A 26,580-nucleotide genomic window follows, 5' to 3' on the forward strand; every position below is an offset into this window, starting at 1 on the left:
TTGTACATTATGTTTTTAACAATGTTTTTAACAAAGACATTGTGTATAGTGAAGTTTCTGATTAATTTCAGGAGTTGAGTTGTTGTGTTAACTTGATTGTTCATTGTTTGAGTTACATTTTAACTGATCCAGATTCGTTTAATCTTTATTTAATATTATTTTTGTACCATTGGATTTAACAATTGTTCAAGCTTATCGCCTAAGTCTCAGAAATTCAATGCTACAAAATTTGAATTTGATTCTGTATATTTTACTAATACTGCCGGTCGCATTTCCGTGCATTTTATACAGTAACGAGCTTCACGTGTTCGCTTATTCGAGTCACTGGAGAATCGGGGGGGGGGGCTTGCTAGTGTTTCACAAAATAGCGACAAACATTTCACAAAATATTAATGCAATACCACATGTTTTCGTAGCAGCGCCCTCTAGCGTGTTATTGTATGAGCAATGTGCTGGGATGCTTTAGCATTGTTTTCCTTAGCTTTTGATCGAGGAAGTAATTTTCAGGAAAACATGGTTTTCTCTCATGGACTAGATGTTAGCTACCCATAAACGGAAAGTTTATGGTAACATCTAGTCTCATGGACTAGATGTTAGCCATTTTGTGTCAAGTTTCCCTTTTGATCGAGGTTTTAATTCAAAAGACATGATTGCTTTATTAAAACAAGAAGAACTATTTCATAATAAGAGGAAGAAATATTTTAAAGTAATGGAATGTGCTTGCAAAATATATTTATTGCATTTAATTCTGTACGCATTAGTAATCAAACATTAATCAATGTACTCAAAATGAGTTTCTTCCTGCATGTGTCTCATCCATTTCAGATGTCCAAGAGTAATTCTTCGAGTATCACCTTTTCGGAAAGGCTGATTTGAATAGTTGGGATATCGTTAGCAATTTCTTCTCTCAATTTTCTTGTACACACATTCTTCTGTTCCATCCAGTCAATGCGACGGATACTTTGTTTAACGGCATTCCTCACCGTATTGCCACAGGGTACTGAAACAGCATTAACGGCGCAAGCAGCATCGCTGGCAAGGCTCCTGTCGAGGGAAAAAAACTCTACATATTAACTAGAAATGAATATTTTTTCTGCATAAATTATACTTCTGTCTGTACATAGCGCAGATGCATATCACTATAGAAACATTCCTCCTCAGTGTCTTCGCCTTTAAGTGCTACGTTGTTTTTAGCAATGAAAGATAAATTTAATGGTTGGATTAGGATATTTGATATGGAAAAGGCTCGAGGGCTATTTCCTAAAAGTAGGGATGCCTTCGTGGAGGGCCTTTTGAGAGAAACTGGCTTGTATTCACGTTACACATGGGGAAACCTGCGAAAAGCAACCATACAGCCCGTTTCCTGGGTTTGAAGCCAAGCCAGGTCAAACTATCATTACAGAACGGTATTAACCACTCGGCCCCTGATGGGCATTCAATAAGTTCGCGAAAAAAAATCGTTTAAGTTTTGGGCCGACATGGTAATTTCAGGAAACGCAACTGAAGCAGATGCAACGTCTTTAAATGCTTCTATAAGAAGAAAAACTAAAATAACAGAAAACGCAACTCAAGCAAATGGCAAAGTCTTTAAATGCTTATATAGGAACAAAAAATAAAATAGCGAACGAAGATTTAGAACTTAAAACGGTCTAAAAGCATAACGCTTCTAGTTTTTGTCTAGGCAATTTGCTCGATGCAGAACAATTTGCAGAACCATGTATGAGAACCCTATTTCGGAAAACCAAATTGATCCAACGCAGGAATTTAATCTTCAAAAAGTTTGCTTTAACAGTGGAAGTTCATCTCATCTACGAGTATCCAAAAATCTGTTGGTGATATACTCGTTTTTAATAGCAGATCAGACTGAAAATGAGTTTCTTCCATCTCTAGATCAGTAGAACGTTCATTGAACGTATTTGCAGTTTTTGTGATATATCGAAAATATTAATACCAACAAATGGTTTGAAATGAATAAATTAATGGTCTGAATTTTGTGAAATTTTAAAATTAGAAACTCTAATTTCGAAATTATTTTTACGTCGACGGTATTTTCAGAACATTTGATTGTTTTAATTTTCTTTTCTTTCTTTGTGTAGCTTTCCAAATTTGTAAAGTCTTGAATCAATAAATAAAAATACTAGCCACCCTTTGGTTTTAGAAATTTTAAAGGCATACCTCCGTTTGAGAAACGCAGGTTATTCTATTGCGTACTGCTGGGTGCTTGGACGTGCTGGTATCAAAGGCAACGAACTCGCCGATCTCGCAGCAAAATCTGTTGATATTACCTCTGAAAATGATGTTCCTTTTACAGACATACGGAAGTACATCAGAACAAAGATCTTGCCCAGATGGCAAGAACTCTGGGAATGCCAGACTCGGAACAAATTAAGGCAGGTAAAACCCAATTTGGGGTTTTGGAAGTCGAGAGGGAATCGAAAGGAGGATGTACTGCTGACTCGCCTACGAATTGGTCACTGCAGACTGACATATCAGTATCTTTTGAAAGAAGGTAATGAACCTATTTGTGGCACTTGCAACGCTATCATTTCAGTAAATCACATTTTAACCTGCTGCCCTGCTTTTAGTCAGAAACGTGAATGTCATTTTAACTCTACGAACATATCTTATTAACATATCTTATTGGAAGAAACCCTCAGATCAACCTTCATAAGTTTTTTAAAAGACATATCTTTTTATCATATGATTTGAAGTTTTTTTCCTTTCATCCTGCTCTACCTGTTGCTAGAGCATCTCTCAAAGTCATTTCTACATGCCTTCATTAGCATTACAGGTTCATTTCAACAATGCATCTGATATAGTGTGTTTGTGCATTTTGGATTTTATTCACCATTCGTCTGGCGCATAATAACCTTCAAGGTTTTGTGCTATTAAAAGCCAACCAAGCAACCAAATTTGTAAACTGGAAAAATATACATTGCTTTATTTTGGATATTCACAAATTCAACTTCGATATAAAGTTGTGTATGATTCCAATTAATAATATTCTTTTGTTTGCCCTTGCAGTTCAAGATCCATTTTATTCATTTTCGCTGTCCTGTCTGTAGGGAAGACTAAATTAGATAACCAAATATGATCAAAGTTTCATTTCTGATTTCTAAAAATTGTTTTATCTCTGGAAGATGCTCTGAAAATTAACCTAGGACTTTCACCTACTAAGGCTTCTAATTTCATAATTAAAGTTCCAAATTCAGCATCGCTTTCATCAAAGAGCACTTTGAACAATTTATTCTAAAATGGTCCGAGGTAAATAAAAATTTAAAAGAACTTTCCTCCCATGTCCGAAAAGTAAATCTTTTGCTCATAATGTCTAATGATGTCTGATCCAGTGACAGTTAAAAAGGTTTGGAAAATCTGCTTCATTCTTACATAATGTGATGAAACAAACAAGCAGAATCAATCATGGCAGATGAGAAGTCTGTTGCTACGAACATAAGTTTTGGAAGAGGAAGATTAATTTCGGTTGTATGGTTTTTAGTACCTTGGCACATGTTAATTCCATTAGTTCTTTAAAAATAAAATGCCAGTGTATCTTCTTATACAAAGTAACCGTTAAAGATAGTCCTTATAAAAGTATTTACTTGAGTAGCATTGCAGATATCTGTTGTTAATTCATTTCATTGTAAAGATTACACCGAGCAAAGTTGACCAGAAAGGTTCCCGTGCATTTCTGAAGCAGGGAAGATGGAAAATGAGCAATGCCCTCTCCGGGATTCCAACATCGGACCTCTCGAATAAGCGCCGAGTGTGCTGACCATTGTACCACGAAAGCATGCTAAGAAAGCGGAATAAATATTTTGCACTCCCCCTTTTCTAGCGACTGGCGATTAGCGGACCCAATCGCCAAATCCTGGTGGTGAAGAGTCATCATCCACCACCCTTTTTAGTTCGGGCACCACTGTAGAGACATTAAGTTATTTCGAAGCAGGAGACATGAAAAATGAGCAATGCCCTCGCCGGAACTCGAACAACGGACTTGTCCAATACGCACGGAGTGTGCTGGCCATTATATCACGAAAGCATGCTAAGAAGACGGGAGAAATACCATATAACTTTATTAGACTGAGAAGGGTCCAGATGTGCGAATGGGAGTCACATCAAAAGGTCGCAAGAAACATGTGTGGCTCATGCACTATAGGTGGGGCATCCCTGGTTTATAAACTTTATTCATAAGATCCTGCCTTTATTTTCAAACCCGCTGGCAGCAGAGATATACTTCCAGTTATGTAAATCCTTACGTCACACTTTTTATAATTCCTTCGGTTCATTTACTCAGGTAAATTCTATAGAAATCACGGTATAAAATATGTAATTGTCATACAAAAAAATTAGCAAGATATTTTTAATTTTAAAGTTGGAAATCTTATTAGGAACCGCACACAAATTAAAGGGGGAAGTGTTTGTATTTTTTCTTAAATAATATATCTTTAAATCAAAAGCACTTTTAAATTATAAAATGTTTCAGTGAGAAACATTGCACACTAGTGTTTTAGATGAAATGTGTAGTAATTTAAAAGTAAAGTCGTCTTAGAATAGCAGATATAACTGAACTTATGTTTTAACATGAACGCCCGATTTTTTTGTTTAGTTAAAATTAGAAAAATTAAAGGATATGACTGGAGAATATGCAGTATATTTACATGCACATGAGTTTCTTGTCAGAAAATTCTCCACCGTTAGTGTTCAGGTATTCTCTGTAATTTCTATGCACTCTCCTGGTGCTTTCGGAACATTCGTTCATTATGCTTTCTTTGATGCATCCAACATTGGGCGCAATAGCTGTTGAAGAGAAAAATGCTAGTGAATATAAATCAGTTTTAAACATGTAAAATACTTTTAAATGTTCAAATATGTTAAATAATTTATAGATCTCAAAGTACAGTTTAACATTCTGCAGAAGAATTCACCAATAAAATTTTAAAAGCATCAAAAATATTAAAAAAAAATTGAAAAATCGCAATTTGAAATAAATATAATATTTTTGTACCTGCGTCGAACGCGAAGGATGGCTACCATCGAACCATGGAAATTGGCAGATGCGCCAATCATTTTCAATTCTGAGCATCGTGGTACTTACATTACTTACATATTATCCCGTCGACTGTGAAAGTTCCCCACTTCCCTTAATTCGTCCACGTCGTCCACGTGTTCAGCCCAGATGCAAAACGCATCTGTATTTTTCTCCCGTGATATTTGTCTCATCTCGAGAACTCTCTCTCTGCGCGGATTTCAACACTCGCAAGGTCCAATGCGGGACTCAAACGTGAACTGCTGAGGACCCTTTCATGTGCTGAGTGCCAGTACACGCACGGAAGTATCAAAGTATCAAAGTGAATGTTCGCTATTGTTGAAATATAAAAGTTGTCGAACATTTCCTCGCCAAAACCACGTCAGTTGTTTTTATTGAATTATGAGGGTAAAATCACCTCTTTATTTGTTGTTCGACCAGCTTCGTTTTTGCGCTTCGTAAAAAAAAAGGCTTTCATCACTTTCTACTGCTTTATTAAACGAGAACAAACTTCTTGCGGTTTTGTTCCAATCTATTATTATTTGGTCGGTCATAAACGGTGGATCATATCGCGTTTGCTAATATATAATTCTTTTGAAGGTAGAAGCCTATAATTTTCAAAATAATTTACTATTTACTCTTCTTAAAAAGGCAAGTGTTTCGTAAAATGCAAGGGAAAAATTGCACCAATAACAGTTAATTTATATCCTTTTTCATGTGGTGCCGGTCGCTTGAATCCGTGATGTAATCCAGCAGCCGTGACGTCATCCAGAAGTGAAATCATCTTTTCTATTGCGAGCTCCGAAAGCCATAAATTAGGAGTAGCAGTTTTTAGACGCTGACGATAGAGGAATAGAGAAGCAGAAGTGCCGCTTCTATAAAGAACTATGATGTGCTATTCTACAAAAAACTACTTTTTCTTCTAAATACTTAATGTTATCATCATGTGTCTTTCGTTAATTAGTTTGATTATTATTCCCAGAGTAATTTTTAAAACGTAGGATTTGCATCGAATTATTTAATGCGCCTGATGGAATTATTCGATTAGGCTTATCTATTGATTGTGATTAGAACGTTCGTTGACGTTTATTAGAACGTTTGGTAAGCCTACATAGAGGCATTATTACGAAACAAAATAAGCGCAAAAATCAAACGAGTACATTGCTTGTAAATTGGTAATTAATTAACCAATAGAATTTTTGGTTCTTACGTATTATCTCGTCGACCATTAAACTCTCGCCAAGCAACGGAATCAGAAGCAGCCAGTTATGAAGTGATATGAGCCCATGAAGTGATAGCACACACATAACATTTGACTTTCATTTGATGCATTTCATTATCTCTCGATATTAACTCATTGCTTAAACTTTTACTATTCGCGTTCTACAGAGCAGAAAGTAATGGATTATTTTCAAAACTACGGGATTATACTATCAAAATAACCATGTATTAAAGGGCAAGATTAAGGTCTTGCCCATTAATACGGTCAATTAAACAATTACAGATTGAAACACTTATCCGAAAGGAGTTCGCATTCAAAGCTCTCTAAGCAGACTTTCCGATAAAATCCGAGCGCGTAAAATATAATAGAAATCGATAAAATCGTTTTTAACAAGTGCAGAAACGAAGCGTTGAAATATTGGTTTTATATTTCAAATATATTTATATTTATAATATATTTATAAATGGGTGTCAGTTCCGCACTTACGATTGGCCCAAAACTTCCACGGTCTGATGACGACCCACTATCACGATCGACAGACGTAAGAAACCAATCTTTACAAGAAAGTTAAGTTGCAGATGTTATGCCTCACAGAAAGACCGTTTGCATTTAAATGGTCTGATAATATATACCGTAATAGTAAAGTATAGCTGAAGAACGAGAACTAAAGGTGTTACAAGTTGGAAAAGAATAAGTGAACATTTTACCTTCATTAAGGCTTGAGCCTTTGCGGCAGACATCTTCTAGAAATTCATTAATTTCAGTAATCTCTTCAAGCCGATCAGATTCGCATTTGATTGCATACTCCAGTCTACAGTTACTCTCGTCCAATAGAATACTGGAAAATAGACATGATTTAAAATGCACAGATATTTCAGAATGTTGCGAAATTTTTATAGATAGAATCAACTCTAATAGCATGCATTTAAATTTATTCTACAAAATCTTGCCGCCTTCCCGATATAAAGATTTCTAACGCTGACTGCCGTATGGATGGCCCGTGCTCGAATCCCGAAAATGTTCGGATCTTTTTAAGCGTATAGTATATGTGCGTGGGAAGGCACTTAAAATACATGGCAAGCCAGAAGTTCTGTCGAGAGGTTAGTGGTAGGGAAAGAGAGATAGCTGACCCTCGGACCCCGGAAATTTGAGTGAAACCCTAATAGTTAACTAAGTTCAGCTATGCTGTAGTCACCTGTGGGAATACAGAGGTGTTGGTCTAGCTTCCATTTGTACCCGTGCATATAATGGTAATATATTTCGATGATGATTAAGGTTAAGATTGATGATTATCTCAAGTATGACACAAGGAGTACTTAGGTACAGCTTTTCACATATGAACAGAAATCTCAAAGTCTCCTATGCAGCCAACTCTTTCAGCGAGATTTTATCCGGGTCGGTTGGGTTGATTTATTTAACTATGGCAAGGCACTTATCTACTTAAGCTAAAGTATGTCTTCGTGGAGGCCTTTCTAAAGAAAACTGGCTCGTAAACAGTTATAAATGCGGAAAACCACGAAAACTCCGTTCGCCGTGATCCAAACCCCAGACCGAACTGTCGGTATTCATCGACTTTATCGCTCAGCCGCTATGGTCTCACATGAAACTTAACCCGGGTCAAACTAACAGTGTTTGAGGATCGTTCCGCTTAGCTGCGGATGAATGTTGTAGTCAATATTCGAATATTGCTGAAATAGCACTCAGTAATTAAAATGCTGGTTACCAATGTACTTGCCAACATTCTATTGAATAATATTTTATAAAATGGCTGCGATGTAAGAAATGTCATAAAAATGACCATCGTAAGTAGTTAGCAAGAAAACGACAACGACAGCAAAAACAAATAAAGACTGACCTTTTCGAAGATTAACAATTATCCTTGCTTCTTTCGATGACGAAGATAACGATTAAGCTGTGAATATTGAAATTATTAGTCCAAAGGGGCTTTTTCCCTGAAGGACTATTGTTTTTTGTTTTGCGATTTTGCGTTGGTTTACTATAAGTGTCCTTTTCACTTTTCAAACTGTTGCCACCCAATGTTAGAGTACTAAAATGTATTCTACCCGGAATATCTACTTCTTCCGTGACATCGCGCCATTCATCTAAGTCTTCCGGCGACTCTTCGCTTTCACGTTCATTAACTACCATTCGTCGTCTCTTTGTTAGTATAATTTCGGAGCCACTACTTTAAAGTGTCAGAATTATAATCAACATTGTCTTCTACAATATCTTCTAACAATGAAAAAATCAAATCACTATCACTCAACTCTATATTCTCATCACAAGAATTATTTTTCTCCATGTTGCTAACCATAAAATGGGTCAAATAATGTTTCAATCGTAACAGTAGCGAGACTGAGCCCATTTTAACTACATATAACAATTGCCAACGCCGACAATTTCGTAACATCTTATTCCTAATCATGCTAAAATCATTGGGCTCCGCAGCCGAGCCTACGGAGTTACGGAACAAATGACGGACGTAGCGGAGCCAACGGAGCGCTAAGGGTTAATAAGGGAAGGCAAAGCCCAGAGACAAAGAGCATTTATTGCATTTGTGGACAATTTGGATGCTGAAGTATGATGGCATTTCATTACAATGTCAAGTGCCTGACTAAGTGCTGGAAGTTGTCTGCAACACTGTTTTGGGTTGAGAAATGAAATTCTTGCTTTCATCAAAAAAGAAAACATCTGACATGAGTACCAAGAAAAATTGGAGGAAATCCAGTTTTTAAATAATCTTGTTTTTTTCTGACCAGCTTTTATGGACATATTGAAGGCTTTCGTAAAAAAACGTAATGTAATTGTATTAAAGGCAAATAAAACGGTTTATTGCCGATTTTATCAGCAGCTGAAAAAAGAAAATGATACAAATTTTAGTATGTTTCATGAAGTAATTACTGATATCAGTAAAGAGTTCCAGGATTTTGACTCCCTAAAAAAAAACTTTCATTGTTAAACAACAACATGGAGATTGAAGTAAGTGCGACTTTCAGATGGAAATTTGTGATCTGCAGGCAGATGCATTGTACGAGATTAAAAAGTGGGATGTCACTAAACCGTTCTGGAAACTGATTTCTAAAGAACCTTTTCCCAAACTGCATAAATTCTCTTTGCAAATGTTATCGCTGTTTGGCAGTATATATATGTGTGAAAGTGCTTTTTCTGCTGTCAAACAAATTAAATCAAAAACGAGAAATCGCATTGAAAGTGCTTCACTGGAATCGAGCCTGAGCCTGAGACTTATTGACATTACAGAGTGGACATTGATAAACTTGTACCAAATAGCAGTGCCAATCATCACATTGAGTTCTAGACTGCAAAATAAAGTGATACATTAAACTGCTGATTTATACGTAATTCATTTTCTTTCTTTAATGGCTCTGGCCCTCACTTTCGTATACTAAGGTTTGATTGGCGCTCGAGTAACTAAAGGTTGGACTACACTGACAGAGACGGTACTTTGCTGAAATTGTGCGTAAAAAATCCATCTTATTTAAAGCAGCCTTCACAATCCTCTACTATTTTACGTAATTTTCTTTCAGGTTCAAACGTAACTTTTCTATCAGTACCACATTTAAAATGTTTCCATCAAATGTTAGCAAATATATTATTTTTAAAGAAATAATATAGCGACTACAAAATATATATATGGCAAAATTTAACATTTAATGGGGAATTCCAAAGATACACAATATAAAATATTTTTAACTTCAATGTGACATTTTGTTGCTATTTGACGAATAAGATATTTAATTTTTCTTTTAAATTTAATCTGCCTATTATTAATTAAATTAAGCGATTTAAAAGCAATAAATGCAGTTCTTTATCGCTGTTATTTATTACGAGCTGGACTCGTGAAATGACACTAGCTGAATTTATGGAAAGCTTCATGATATTTTTCTTTTTTGTAGTACTTATTTTCGGCTGTCATTCACGATAGCCTTTAGTTATTTGAAAAGTGAAACCGACAACAAAAATAATTCGACGAAAAAGTGAAGTTCGACAATAATAGTTTTTCCGGGCTAAAAAATGTGTGGCAGCACTTAATATTGTAGCGAAAGTTCTAAAAATGATTTCTTTAAAAATTTATGAATTTGCTTATGAATACGGTATGCTAGGCAAAAGCATAAACAGTTATTTAAAGTAGCGTTTTTGAATTATATGTGGCATATATACGAAGAAAGTGATGTCTAATAAGAAATAAAAAAAACATTCTATCACTAGAAGTAAGTCTAGATCAGACAAAATAACTGCGAGCTAGTAAGCTAGAGAATAAAAACCTCAAAAATTCCCTTGGCATGACGTTAAAATTCTGCATCCCTTCATGTCTTTATTTTGGGAGGGGAGTATTCCGCCTTCTTTACTACACATTTATGAAACAAGAATTCTCGAGAGAATGCTTTCATTTTGTCTTCTTAAATTGCAGAAGATTCATTAAATGGATCATAGAGCTTCAGAGATCATTTATTTTATTAAGGATGTGAGTGAGCTCTTAAAAAGCCCAGTTTCATATAGTCATGACACGTTATATTTTATCATTAAAAATTGCGGTTTATTATTATGAAAGCAAAGTGCAATTTGTAGGTGAGATGTCCAAAATTCGTTTTGGCACTCATCATCTTCTCTACATATAATAAAAGAAAGAGTCTGTCTCTGTGTGTGTGTGTGTCTTTCGTTCGCGTTGCGCGTAAGCTAATAGACCCACGGCTATGAAATTTGGTACATAGGTGCATCTAGACAAGAGCCAGAGCACCTCGAAGCTATTTTTTCGAAATTCGAATTCGACTTTTTTTATGTTTTGTGACAAAATCGCGTCATTTTGTGACATAATGGGCTATAGGAAAGCGAGATTTTACTCTACACACTGCATTTTCACATCGTCATGAAACGTAGACACTTGGTTATTTTACGAACTCAAAATAAATTTCGTGTTTCAATCAATCGATTAAATACGAATTTATTTAACAAAAGGAGATTAACACTTTTCAACTGGATTTTTTCTAAAAATGTTTATTTTCAAAAATGTACAGTTTATTTTTCTTTGATTTTTGGACACGTTAAACTTTTATCCTTGCGACTGCTTTTACAAAATGAATTTTGAAAAAATCATAATATTTTGTATTTAAAAAAATTTTTTTTAATGAAGCGTCTGAGTACAATTCTCACATCTCACATCTTTAAAAATGTGATTTTGGCAACAATTTTCCTGTCTTATTGATGTTGATAGATTTTTGATGAAATCGCATCATTTTGAATAGTTTCATTCTTTTACAAATATGGGTTTGGCAACAATGTTTCATCGTATTTCTTATGTCACTGTTTTTAAGAGAGTGGCATATTTCATTGTCATAAGTTAATGATAAAGTTGTTCTGCAGAGTAAAATTCTGGGCGACATTATTTGTTTTGAGTTACTTTCATGTTATTTTTTGCTAATTTCACTATTTGTAAGATACTGAAATTTTTGATAATTGAAAAGTTTTGCATGATTTTTTTCCTTCAATGTAAAGTTGGTTAATTGTTTTTATTAGGATAATTAATATTTGTATTAAGGGATATAGCTTATTTCATTGTCATTTTTTTTCTCTTGAAAATATAAGATAAAATATCATTAATTATACTTTGTTTTTCAGAATTTTTTGTTTTTTGTATTCTTTTATGTTATGTATTGCTCACTTCACTGTCTTTAAGATATTGAAAAGTTTTGAGTGATTTTTTTAAGAAACAAAGTTCTTAAGCTCCTTTATACTATTTGAGTTCCTTAGATTTTCCAGAGGGAAGTTGGTTAATTTATTTATTAGGATAATTAATATTTGTATTAAGGAATATTCCTTATTTCATTGTAATTTTGTTATACATAATAACTTTTTTTTATGAAGTTGTTCTGCATAGTAAAATTCTACGCAGTTTTTAAATTTAACGTTTGATGTTCCCTTTAGCCATTTTTCCGGTACATTTAAAAGCCAGACAAAGGCTGACAGCTAGTGTTAAATAAAAGGTACGCATATTCTCTTTTGGATATAATAATTGCAAAAATGTTCGAATTATATTTTAATTCCAACTCTATACTCCTAATTGATTCCAAGGGAAAACGTAAGAGCCATTGAATTGCCAAAAACTGGGCCTTTGGCTTTGAATTCCAAACCGGATCTTTGGCTTTGCTAGCTTAGCAGAGAGATTAGATAATCTCTCGATCATTACTTTCAGATAATTTTAGAGTTGAAATGATGATTTTATTTCTAAGTCTTTCCTTTATTCGTTATTACATTTTTAGGTTTACAGATAATTCTTAATACTTTATTTTCCATTAACACTGCATTGTTACGCATACCTTTTGCATTAAGGAAACTTACATTAAAATTTTCGGTACTAGTCTTATATTCGCCCCCAGATGTATAGCATCGCCAAATGTGGCGATATGTATTGTGCGCTGGTTTTTGTCACAATTGTGTGTTCTGCGATGGTTTGTGGCCCGATATTGTTTGTTTGGCAACACTTTTGACTTTGAAACTTAATTTTGCTGGAGTGGTTGGTTGTGTTGGTGGGTTTTTTGAAATGGCTTATGTTGCAATGAAAGACGTGGTGGCAAAATTTCTGTCGCATATTTTAGATTTTGTGCAAGTTAAATTCAGTACTAAAAGGTACGATGTTGGAGTTGTTAACAAGTCTTTTGTTCACGGGTGTGTTTATGTGGATTTTATTCACGAATATATGCTAGACTTTGTATGTTCTGTGTCTCAGAAGATAAGGTGGAAGGATGAAGTGGTGAAAATTGATGAGTTTTGTTGATGTTTGAAATTGATATTTCTGCTGTTTGAAGAAGCATTCGCAATGGTAAGTGCATTTTATTTTACTGTTGTTCTTATTTTGTAGAATGTTATGTTCATTGGTTTTTGGCTATGAATTATTGTTGTTTTTTTGAATTGTTCGTAATTAATTGCTAGATTGTGCAATTCACTGATGTTTTTTAAGTTAAAACAGAACGCTGTATAAATGGTATTGTTTGAAATTTATTGTTATTATATTAGTTTATTTTAGCGAGGTGTGCGTGATTCCTACGCTGCATAGATTGTGCAATTCTCTGATTTTTTTAAGTTAAAACAGATCGCTCTGTACAGGGATTCTTATCAAACCTTTTTGGTTGGAAACTTTACCGTTTTGCCATATAAATTTGTCGTTTTGTTTCTGCGTAAACTGTGAGTTAAAAACGTGGCTTTTGCACGTGCGAAAACCACGTTTTTGCAGACATTTTAGGCTTAAAAATGTCGACAAAAGCTTTAGATAGTAATATGTCGCCGTGGAGTTTCTGACCAACCGAGGACGTGTATAAGAGTAGTTCCAAATTTTCTACTGGTACAATAAATTTTAATATCGTGTGCTTAAAAAGTTGAAAGAAAACAAAAACAATTATAATATAAATAACTTACGAACATTCCTCATCGAACTGTTTCTCGTTGTTTGGAAACACAAAATCGTGATCATAATCACATGCTTCATAAATCCTCTTCTGGCAGATGTCGTCCTTTCCTAGAGCTGAGATATCAGAAATAATTTTAAAAAGTAAATTTCTTCTATTATGCACGAATGACAACTGTTGTAATTTGCTTTACTTATATTTTACTTTCAAATTAAGATTTCCATATAGAGAAGTTGGCAAAAAAGCTAATGAGATAAATTTATCAAAGAGGCTAAAACAATTGGTGGCTGTCAAACATTGGAGAATATATCCTTTATTTAATAAATATCATGTTCTTTGCACTTAAACCATAAAATTCAATTCAATATTAATGTGGCAAAATAATTTTAAAATGAGCCTATCTTTAGAATTTCCGATACACAGTTCGACGGCCTGGAGATAAAAAGGGTTCCCCCCCCCGTAGAGTGTTACCATTGCTCGCTTTTAAATCGTTGAGTTTTTTAATCAGAAATTCGTTAAAGTTTTACAAAATATGAAATCGATAATTAAGCAAATTCCAAATTTCAAATATTTGGGTATTCAGATGCCCATTTTCGCTTTAGGATTACATCATTCAAAATTGGATGGCTTTAGGTACCGTTGTTTTATCACAATGCGAGAAACATACACACATTTATGCAGATTCTTCATTATTTAATTTCTTCAAATATAACGCAGGGCGATAGTATTTGGTGGCAACGATTTGAAATGTGATACTCTGTTTGTAAGTTGCCGACGCAAAATCGCAAAACGAAAATAATAGTCCTTCAGGGACAAAGCCCCTTTGGACTTAAAATCAAATCCAAACTTCATTAACTCTTTCGCATCGAGAGAGGGCAAAATCTCAATTCCCCAAACATCGAAAACGCCCGTATCTAAGAATTTCTCCTGGAATGCTTTTCCCCATGACAAGTTGAATACTATAGCGCTAACAATAGCCTTACTTAAGTAAAGCGAGAACTTCTTTCTTCGACGCTTTGACACTGTGTGAAGTTCCCCCTTGGGACGGGATTGCAACTTCGGGCATCAAAAGCTAAACACTGACAGTAAACAAAGGAAAGGAAGGAACAAAGGAAACAACGAATTCAAAAGAATGATTGACACGTGATTTAACAACACCTGAAAGCAATGAGTAATGCAGTAATGTGATGGGGGAAAGCACTGGGTGGGAAATTATTCAGGCGTTTCGGGCGTCCAGCCGATGTCTGAATGTTTGGGCGTTTGGGGCGACTTCGATGCGAAAGAGTTAAGAACCACATTCGTTACCCTCAACATTTTTTCTGCAAATCCACACAAATCCATCAGAAACACAATTTATCTTACAAATTTTCAAATCAGCAGCACTTTTCACATATCAAGTTCGGTTTCAAAAATCCTGCAACCCATAAAAACTACAAAAATACACTTCTGTCTGTCAACATGGAGACAACTATGAACAAATGGTTCATTAATAACTCCAATAACATATCTTCTCGAAGTAAATATAGTTGAATATTGTATCTCTCTCCGTGGCTGGTATCTCTCCACAACTTCCTTCATGGAACTACACGTCATTATTCAACCACGTAATCAAAAAACTAGCAGGACAGGACGAAATGAAACCACGATTCGACACAAAAGTTTCCACTTAAAAAAGGTTGCATACAAACAAAATCTCACCATAATCTCAACTAAACCATCCAACACAAAATATCGCAACTTTTGGCGACCACATGTATCCCGGGCCGTATACGACACCTGAACTGAAAATTGAGTTCATTTCTGGAAAGGAAAATGGTTTACAAGAGCTATAAATTTTATATTTTTCAATATTGGTAAAGAATATGAATACGGTAATATCTTTATATAAATAACGGTATTAAAAAGTAAGTGCATCAATGAAAATATATGCAATCATGAAAACACATTGTAGGGTTTATATTTATTTTAACTAACATTTATTTTAAGTTTAAACTATCTTTTCTGTCAAGCCTTACTTTCCCCTAGAATTGCCAATGCCAGAGTATGTAAATTTTAGTAGAACGCGAAAGGATTCAAATTGTCAGCGGAAGTATTCTTAGTTAAATAGAAGGGAAACCAGTTCGAAAGTGTGCTTTCTTGCTTCACGAAGTGGCTAGTTAGAAATTGAAGAACCACGCGTTTCGCCTGTGTGCTTGCCTCAGTAGATAGTTAAATATTTCAACGTAATATTGAGAAGTTTGCTGAATTGTCAGCGGTATCTTAGAATGCGGTTAGGTTAGTTACGTTTAGAGAGCCTCGTAGTTAGTCACTTGTTATTATTCTTTTTTTAATTTCTTATTTTTATTTTAACCGCAGGGTCGGCGTAGTTTGTGAGCGTCAAGAGCACGTATCTGTAATTTCTAAAGTTGAATAAAAAGGGATTTAAACCCTTCTCAAGACTTCTAGAAAGTCTTCTGGAAAGTCTTCTCAAGACTTTCCAGTTCATAGCAGTCACCACTATTGTTGCGTGCAGGTTGGAAGCGCGCAACATTACAACATGATTTCTTAAATTTAACATGCATGTCTTTTACTAATTTTGTTGTTCATATAAATGCGTTTACAGGTGCTGATTTGTAGAACTAGGTTTTGAGGATTTCCTCAGTTTTCAGTGTTATGGACAGCAAAATAGAGAGGTCATTTCATTTAATGTTTAGATATTTTCTTGACTATACGTACTACAATTAGAGTTTTATCATTCATGCAGAGGATTGTCGCACATTTTTAGACGATTTTCATTATATTTGAAGAAATATTGTTGCGTTTTTTTTCTTATGACACCAGTTGTTGCGTTTTTCTCTTCCTTCACGTTCGTACGGGGTTCGTATGGATTTGGAGTAAATAACGACGACACTTGATGAAATATCGAAACACACTTTATTTACCAATATTTATCAAGGCAGCTCCAAAATAATTTTACAGTCGTCGAAGATCTACTATAAACACGCTGACACAATCAGCGACACAGCCTCCAGGGTATCAGGTTATCACGGTGGAGAGAGCTTCAAGGAAAGGCACTAGAGTAAAAGCTCCCGACTCTGCTTGGTCGCTCTCGGAACTCCCCGTACTCTGGAGATACTCCACGCTACAACTCGCGATGCACTCGACGACACACAAAGCACAGCTCCCGACTCTTGATTCAGTTGTTCCCGGAGCTCAACACGCTCTCTTGACTGTGCACTCGACGACACACAGAGCACAGCTCCCGACTCTTGGTTAAGTCGTTCCCGGAGCTCAACATGCTCTCTTGACGATGCACTAACTGCGATACACTACGAGACTCTTTCGGTGCACTCGACGACCCACTCGGCACTCGCTGCCCGTCTTTCAACTCGATCGATTCCGTAGGGATTGACTTGCTAGAGGAGACACCAACTCGATACTAACTATCTTGCACTTTACGAGACATTCTCACTCTCCCCCTCGACGAGGCACACACTCTGACTGCGGACCAGCAGGGTTTATATAGCTTTCGGTTTGTGTTCGAGAACATTCTGGGCTAAATTGGTAAGAATTCGTTTCAGAAGGTTCTCCATCCGTCCATGGCATATCGCCAATTTTCTCGCCAAATGCGACAACCCTCCCTTACCTTGCCATTTTATAGCAACCCTAAAACTGCTCTGCGGGGAAGCTACCGTGCTTGGGCGTTTCGTAATAATATTCTACCTGAAATATTTGTGTTTTAAATGTTCTATTTGATATGTTCACTTTCTGCACCATAATTTCCCAAGACAATAAAGCTTTTTATAGTATCGGAAGAGGTACTTTCTTTCAATCATTCTTGAACAGCTTTCCAAAATCCAAAGAGGGCTGAGGTCGAAGTTTGGACAAAGCGCTCTTTAAAAATCCGAAAGTGCAAATATTGATCAGGGGATTTAGTAGGGATATATGTGAAGTCTTGCTTGGTTTCTTGTTCTATTTTCCCCAGAAATTAACAATGGATTTTGGTGTGTGTCTGATTGCTTTGTCTTGGTTCAGGTCCACTGATTGATGGCACTGTGCGTAAAGAGAAAATATTTTATATTTGAAAATTGAGTATAAAATATGTTACAGATAATATGTGGAGTTGATCCATCCATTTTCTGTAGCCTCTTTATTTTCAATTTGGCGTTGTCTGAAAAACCAGCAAAAATCATAAATACCTTTGAAAAACCTTCTTCACATCCTTTGAATCATGTTTTAATATTTTTTTCCTCCTCTTTGATGATAATAAATAGATCTCTTTTTATCACAGTCATTCAAATACACCCAATATTCATCTAATATACCAACATTTTCCCATTTTTGACCTAATAAATATTTTTTATAAAGAGTTCTGCAGCGCGTATGGCGTGGAGAAAGACGATGTGTGTTTTTGTCTTTTTAAGATTCAAATCAGCGTTGATCAATTTGCTTACAGTTGTAACTGAGTATTTTAATGATTTCGCGATTGTCCTTTGGACTTGGAGGAATTTATTTTAACATTAAAGATCTTTCCTTTGCAACATTCGTTTTTTCTTTCGATATGTATTTGGAATAATTGTTCCACTTTGAAGCCAAACTTAGACTTTTTTTCTTTTTTTGTTGACAATATTATCTATCGTAGTTTCAGATATAAAAAATCCATGGATTTCTCAGCAATTATTAATAACTGGATACGAAACATTTCTTCGAAAACCCTAAAAAGGCTGTTTTGCATAAAAATTATAATGTAACATAGCAGACTATAAAAGATATTTTCAAAAATATAGTTACAGTTAAAAATATTTTCAAAGCATAATTATTAATAGCAAAGCAAAATCGGTCTAAGTAATCTACGAACATCTTCTTTATGTATAAAGATAATATATAACTCAGAATGTGAAATAATAAGTGCAAAAAATATTTTTCAAACTGCTTCAAGAAAACTTCAAGCCAAGAGATGTAATTAAAATGCATGCCATGGAAGAGAATAAAATTATTTACTGATATGTGAGTTTTCAAAACTTGGGAAATATTACTTTATTCTAACTTTTATTAAGTTGTAATTTTAAGTTGTAGACAAAGACAGAATACGAAAAACCACCTTTGAAAGAACTCAATTATATCCGTTGAAGTATTTGATACTTAACATTAAACGCAACTAAAGTTTTGCCGCTTCTTTATACGCAAAACGATAATTTTAAAAATGAAAGAAAAATTGTATGATTGCTCCTAATGAATATAATATAATGTAGATAGTGTATCATATAAGATTTTTTTCATAATGTGCAATCTAGCAACCTTTGATAAATTAAAAGAAACATTAAATATTTAGTGCCGATATCAACATAGCGATCTAGATTTCCTTTGTATGCGTCTCGAAAGCGTGACTTAGGATATATATTAGATTTATATATAGCATGCTTATAACATAGGCATTTTGACACAAAACCGGACATTTTCTACGACTCAAATTATGCGTAAATATTAAATTTTGTAAAACATGGTGCAAAATATATGGAGAAATTTAAAAATTTATCTTGATCCCTTTTTTCATGTTACGCCAACAATAAATAACATAACGAACTTCTTAATTTAAAGCAACCTATTTTCCATTCCTTTTTACTTCCTTGTACGAAGTATAAAGGAAGTATTGTAATCGCGAAAAGTTTCAGGCAGCATATTTCAACGAAAATATCCATTTCGACCGCTATCGAATGCAATTTAACGATGTGTTTGCGTGACATCTGTACGTAAGGACAGAATAAAAGACTCGTTTCCTCCAAAAAAAATTATAAAAGTGCTTTAAAATGAATTCTGAAGAGAATTTTTCGTGGCGTCTGTAAGAACTTATGTACGTACCTACGTACGTATCCCGCATAACTCAAAAACGAGTTGCCTCAGAACGTTGAAATTTTGTATATAGGACTGCTATAACATGTAGATGTGCACCTCGTATTTTGGTTGCAGTCGGCCGCACCAAACGTATATAAATATATTTATAGTATATATATATCCACTTTGTTACCCGGCTCAGTGATCTCAGTTTATATGTTTGTAAATTGTACATTTTTTGCTTTAAAAATGATTGACTTATGTAGTTCTTATCTTTCGGTTAAGGTTTTTATGCCTTTAGTAAATCTGTATGCAATACTTTAAGTTTTGTTTAAGTGCCGCTAAGCCTAATAATTTTTTTGATGGCGGCCATTGCTTGTTTGCATTTGAAACAGCACAGAGTAGTGGATTTGTTGCCAATCTAGAGAAACGTAGCTTCGCAACAACAAAGACAACGCCTTCATTTATTATTGCGAATTAAATCATGCTTAATCTTTTCTGGAATTTTTTCGAGGAAATAAGTTTTTAAGATTTACTTCGTAATTTTTAATACAGATATTTTGAGTTTTTATGTATTTTTGCCTTGTCGCAAAGAGAGAACTGAATTAAGTGAATGAGAAATACTCAATCGTCTATGAAAAACTGTTTCTTTTTTGTTTTGTTTGCTTAATTTCTTTTATACATCGTTCTAGATTTATAATAGTATTTGAATAGAACATGTGGCACCGATTAGATATTTTTTTAAGTGATATAAATTTCGTGCATTCTGAGTTATAATAAAATTAATAAAAATATTTTAAAATACAAATTTTAAAAGTAAATCATAAAATATATGCGAATTGTATTTGGATTAAGCCTAGATTTCGAATTATATTTGAAAAAGGGATCAAATAAGTTTAATAGAAAAGAGATATTAATAGATATATATAACAAATTCAATTAACATTGAGGAGCTACAATTTTGAGAGCTATTTTTTTTAAAAATACTCGTTCTATTTTTACAAAACGTGGTAGTTCGGCATTAGTTCAGTCGTAGAATCGAAATATGGAAAAAATTGATATGTTATTTCAGAAAACATCGGATTTTCTTACAAAATACCTATGTTAGAAGTTAGATATAAATGTAATATATATCCTAAATCGCGATTTCGAGACATGAAAAACGCAATTTGAATTTCGTGAATCGGTCGACAACGGCTGATACAGAAGTGTCCCCTTTTTCTTTCTGAGCGAAATTTACATTTAAACCTAATTCAACTGGGAAGATAGATAACTTTATACGCGATTTAAGAGATACTTTAAATACGGAAGAGAATTCATTTATTATTCAGGAACAAGAAAAAATGCATGCTTCGAACGCATGTTGTATTTGTTTAATTTAATTTTTAAAAATGATTTTAAAATAGTCAAGCCTGCAAATTTATAAATTGCTTCTCATACTTGAGCAAATACTACCAGTTGTTAAGAAATTATAATATCTCTTTCTTATTCTAAACATATTGATACTTGAGTTAAAGTAATCTACATTTAAACCTCTTTTCTCCATTACCAGTTGTACAAAAACTAGATACCAAGCCTGCTTCGTAACTTCGAATATTGGTTTATTAAACAAGGTATACCTTACCAGCAGAAGCGAGGACCGAAACGATTGCAAAGAGAACCCACATGTTGACTGTGCAGCCGGTGAAGAGGAATAAGGATAGAGAGAGCCTGGAAGCTTTATATATTTAGATAACATTAAAGTAAATTGCTTTTTTATACATATCTCATTAAGTTGCGGATATATGTAATCTACTTCCTTCGCCATTACTGTGTTTGCCGGATACCCACTCGATATTACACATCCATCTTAACTAGAAAAGTACCGCAAAATTATAATGTAAAATAAATCCTTTTTACATTTTCAAAATAATTTGGAACAGAATGGAAATTTACAGCTTTTAATCACTTGCTTAGAGTGGGTTCAAAATGATTGAAATGCGAAATTCATTATAGTTTCTGAATGACATGAAAATTATTATACTTTCTATCTCGTCATTAGACATGATACCTGTTACACCAGTTGTGAACACTGGTAGTTGGGTCTTACGTTCGAATCCCGATTAATAGGCTGGCTGCATGGCCCACGAGCGGACAAGCGGTGAAGTCATGACCATTGGTAGTTTGGTCCGCCGTTCGAATCCCGATTAATGGACTGACTGCATGGGTGTTTTCTTAGTTTAACACGTGCATAGCGTGGATACGATGTAGTTTCCCTTCGAAATTCTTTAAAGAAGGATTTCTCCTCTTAAGCAGACAGCTCTCGAATGCTTTGACATTATCAAATAAACGAAAACAAACCATACGAATTTAAATCGTTCTTGAAGATTGTTAGTACCCCAAAACAAGTTTCCCAATAGAAATTGATGTGAAATGGATTAATTCGTTCAGGTCTCACAGATGATTACTTACCTAAACTTTTCAAAAGTATTCCGTGTGCATGTTCATGATCCCAAATAAATGGAAATCATCATGTCTAAGACAGAAGTTAAAAAAAAAATATAATGCTTCTTTCGATTTTACTGCGCATCTACACAAAAATTTAATTAGCACGCAGCCACTGTTGCTGATATAATTAGTTTATTTTTCTATCGAAGTTTTTATGTGGATTCCATATTGCATCGAGTAAAAAATGTATGACTATGAATCGTAATTTGTGCTCAAATGGCAATTTTATATGTGATATGAGCAATAACTCCGGGAGCAGAAGCTCACGACACGGAGGTGACGGCAATAGCCTAACTCTCTCTCTTTCCTACTGAACCTTGGGTTTTTAAACTTTCTTCACAAGGTAGAATATGCATTTCTTTACGCGCGCTACCAAATTTAAATATTCTGTCTTTGACAATTAAGGGAATGAAGGCTTATAGGAAAGTTTAAAATTAAACCTTAACTTGTTAGTTAAAAATAAATATAAATCCCTACACTGTTGATGAGCAAATATTAAAATGAAATTAAAACTATGCATTCATTTCATTTCTGATAACATATTCGTAATCAAACCAATGCTCTTGCAATGAAGATTTATTACTCAGATCATTATTAGTCGAATTTCAGAACGTTTTAGAAATAGCATATGCACCCTTCTCACAAATTATCTTCAGTTATTGTTTTTATTAGATTTAAAATTGCAGTAAATTCGTATGAATTTTCTTCCCTGTTTTCTTTTAACACTTAAAACATGAATCAATTTACAGTATGGGTACATATTAGGATAATGGGATTGAATAAAAGCATCATGTTGAACACAAAATAGAAAATAATTCGGAGACACACAGATTTTTAAACGAATACTGCTCTTTGGGCAGTACTTATTGAAAAATTAAAAATTTTTTTAAATAAGCAAATTTAGTTGCAAGATTTTTTAACTCAAATATTTTGAATTCTTTTGTTAAAACCGATGAATTTTAAATGTAATTATTTTATGTCAAAGCCATAACTGCCAAACAAATAGGTGCCCGAAATATCTTGTTAGCTGTACGAATAATTTGTATTTTACTTATATATTTAAAATTTTTTCATTACCTTCATCTTTGGCATTTAATATTATTTTCAACACTTATCACAATTTCGGGTGAATTTTTTGATTCATGTTTTACATTTGTGTTTCTCAACCGCTCCTAAATGCAAGGGATCAAAGGAAACGAACTCAATTACGTCAGACTCTTTTTAACAAGGATGAGTATTCAAATCCTCGAATTTTGTAAGTCTTGAAAAGGATATGAAATTTGAAAATTAGTATTAGGCATTTTCAAGATAAAAAATAAACCCAAGTTTGAATATAAATCACTTGATTCTTCATTAGCCCAAATGGCGTTAACCCGGAAGGGCTATTCATTTCGTTTTGGCATTTCGCGTTGATTCACTTTCTGCGTTGATTTATTTTTCAAACTGTTGCTACCAAATGTTATTACAGCCCTGTATCATATTTAAAGAGGTCAAACAATGAAGAATCTACATAAATATGTGTATGTTTCTCGCATTGTGATGAAGCAACGGTACCTAGGGCCATCAAATTTTAAATGACGTAATCATCCACCGAATATGGGCATCTGGAAGCCTTAATTTGGAATTTGCTTCATTATCTAGTTAAGATTTTGTCAGATATTAAAGCATTTTTGAACAAACTCAACAATTTTAAAGCGAATAATGGCAACACTGTACGATTAAAAAAAAACATTTTTATCTCCAGCACGCGAGGCTGTGTATCGGAAATTCTAAAAGTAGGCTGATTTTAAAATTATTTTGCGATACTGCTGTTGAACTGAATTTTTCGGTTCAAGTGGAAAGAACATGATATTTGTTAAAGTTATAGAGACATTAGGATATTTTTTGGAAGCAGGCAAGATGAAAAATTAGCAACCGTCGGGAATCGAACCACGGACCTCTGGAATACCTGCCCAGCGTGCAGACCACTACACCACGAAGGCACGCTAGGAAAGCGGGGCAAACACCTTATAAAGTGTCAGCTGTAATCATGCGACAGCAGAAGAAAGACATAAAAAATACAATGTACATATTTAGTATAACAATTAGAAAAGAGTGAAGTACTTTTAAAACGTAATTAAGTATTAAATTCTTCCCTTAATGGTGAAATTACTAGAATTCGTCAATACTTTTGCTTTTATTTGTAGAGGACAACAGTTAAAGCAATGCATTTTTTAAAAATGTGCGTGCATTAGCATTTTCACTAAAAACGGCAGCTCCCTAATTTGCTTTATAACTGTGATTACTGATTTATTAAAGCATGTTTTATTCTTGCCTGTAGAACCGATGACCAAAGTGCTTACAATGAGAAACCACATTTTGAATTTAGAGATCTTGACTGGATAAAATAACTTGGAACAAGCCTCAGTGTTTTCTACATTTAATGCTATTCACATAACATAAACTAAAACTTCCCTTTTTATGCACATTAATTTGCGGATATAAATAATCTACGTCCTTCACGATCTCGGTGCCTGCCGTATGGCCGGATGGACATTTTTTTCATTTTATCCGGCTCGAACAGAACTAAGAGCTTTTTTAGTGGCTGAAATATGCTGATTTATTTCCTAACTTTAAGAGTCCTAACTTCGTGATGTAATTGCTTCCAATTACACCCCGAAGAATGTGAAAAGAAGCAAGAAAATACCTTCTAAGCTTAACAACCATCAATTTCTAACACTTCGATATAAATAGGAATGCTACTGTAGTTAAGTTTTTGTATAAACTAATCAGATTAGTTTATACAAAAACTTAACTACAGTAGCATAACTATAGTAGTACAAAAACTTAACTACAGTGTATAAACTAATCAGATTAGTCTATACAAAAAACAATAATTTTTTTGGTATAACTAACGTAACGCAAGATATTTATAAAATCTAAAATATGATACATTAATTTTGTATAACGTCCGTATTGATTGCATAATACAACCATGTAAATATTAATTTTGAAACCAATGATACCTTTAAGTAGTTGTAAATTTAGTGAAAGTAAGTAACAGTTTCTATTTCAGAAAAACGATTTTTGATAAAATGCACTGGCAGCTGATTTCAAATTACACGTTTTATCTTTTTATTTTGTGTTTCAGATTATTATCAATTAAAATTAATTAGTTTCACATAAATTCTACGTAATTTTTTTCCGATTTGATAACACTGTAATAAGGAAGAAGTCGGAGAAAGCTGACGAACTGGCGAACGTATAATTAAATCCTGTTGCCATTACTCATTAAAGGAATATCGCCCTGCTCTTGAATGCATTAATCTCAGCATTTGCGCCTAATTAGAATCCTATCTCTATGTCTTTTGTTAATAACTTACGTCAAAATTATCTTTACAATTTGCTTGTTTAACAAGCATTTTTATCATTACTATTTTACTCATATTTACAAGGTATTTCACCCACCTTCTTAGCATGCCTTCGGGGTGTAAACATTCAGCACGCTCGGCGCGTATTCGAGAGGTCCGAGTACTGGAGAGGGCCTTGCTCATTTTGCATCTCTCCTGCTTTCAGAAAATACGTAACGTCTCTACATTGGCGCCCGAATTAAAAATGCTGGTTTATGACAATTATCCACCATCTTTATTTTTATTTTTATTTATTTATTTATTTATTATTATTTTTTTTATTATTATTTTTGCTTATTTTTCACCTTTTCTGCTTTAAAAAATACCCAATGTCTTTACACATTTAACCTTTATTAATATTTTTTTCTGACTTTTAATGTCAAGCGTTCAATTTTCAAGCATTTTAATGCATTGTTCTTAACTAAATCATTTCAAGGGAAATTTATATATTACTAAACAATTTTGCTCTACTATTTATAGCAAAGTCGAATCTATCTCTCTATGTAAACCCAAAATACTTATTTGTAAGAAAAGTTTTCTCATAGCAAAGCTTTTTTTAACTTACTCTAAAATAAGAACCAAATGTAATACGAGTATTTAACATTTCAAATTAAGAATGCGGAGACACAGTGAAATAAAAAAATGAATGCATTTTAATCTAGCTCATCGTGCTGTCCGAATTCCTTTAAAAATCACATATTTACTCACTGAACTGGATAAAATTCCTTTGTAAATACGTATTGAAACAAAAACGTAAAGAGCATAATAATCAAAGAAATAAAACAACAGGCTCGGTTTTTAATGAATTATTATTTCATTCCTCCCCTCCTTCTTGGAGAATTATTGATTCTATTCCCTCCTCTTTTTTTAAATTTATTTCTAACTCATTTACCTATTTGTACATAATACAGACATACCCTCTTTATCTGTACATGCACACCTGTTTACTGTTAGGTGCATGAAGCATTTAAAACTATCACCATGCTGTCGATATTGAATTTCATTACATTGAATGCCAAGCGAAATTATTAAGTTTTTATTTATTTTTTTTGAAGCAGGAGAGGAGAAAAATGTGCAATGTCCTCACCGGGTCTCGAATCCGGAGCTCTCGAATATGCGTCCAGCGGGATACCTTTACGTCACTAAGGCATGCTGGAAGGAGTGAGAAAATAATTTATAAGATTTTTGCGCATATGTCACAAACACAGCAGTATATTTCCTCATTCC

At 34.0% G+C, this 26,580-nt stretch overlaps 1 protein-coding gene across 1 annotated transcript; it reads right to left on the minus strand.

Moving 5' to 3' along the window:
• Positions 1-715: 715 nt before the first annotated feature.
• On the minus strand, positions 716-21,200 carry LOC118202864 (uncharacterized). Its single transcript, XM_035375073.2, has 5 exons — positions 21,102-21,200; positions 13,677-13,782; positions 6,956-7,086; positions 4,659-4,797; positions 716-1,044 (listed from the first exon to the last, which is right to left on the minus strand). The coding sequence occupies exons 1-5, from the start codon at positions 21,142-21,144 to the stop codon at positions 822-824; spliced, it is 642 nt and encodes a 213-aa protein (XP_035230964.2). The 5' UTR covers positions 21,145-21,200; the 3' UTR covers positions 716-821.
• Between the last annotated feature and the right edge of the window lie 5,380 nt (positions 21,201-26,580).

This window comes from Stegodyphus dumicola, chromosome 3 (genome assembly GCF_044657685.1).
Source record: "Stegodyphus dumicola isolate Sdum_Otavi_A_Nest chromosome 3, ASM4465768v1".
NCBI classification, from domain to species: domain Eukaryota; kingdom Metazoa; phylum Arthropoda; class Arachnida; order Araneae; family Eresidae; genus Stegodyphus; species Stegodyphus dumicola.

Excerpts from the sequence above, each read along its gene's own strand:
- LOC118202864 (XM_035375073.2), bottom strand. The coding sequence starts at position 21,144 with ATGTGGGTTCTCTTTGCAATCGTTTCGGTCCTCGCTTCTGCTG. Across the intron at positions 13,783-21,101 it reads TTCGGTCCTCGCTTCTGCTG|CTCTAGGAAAGGACGACATC; the intron begins GTAAGGTATACC and ends CTGATATCTCAG. Across the intron at positions 1,045-4,658 it reads GACAAGAAACTCATGTGCAT|GAGCCTTGCCAGCGATGCTG; the intron begins GTAAATATACTG and ends TTCCCTCGACAG.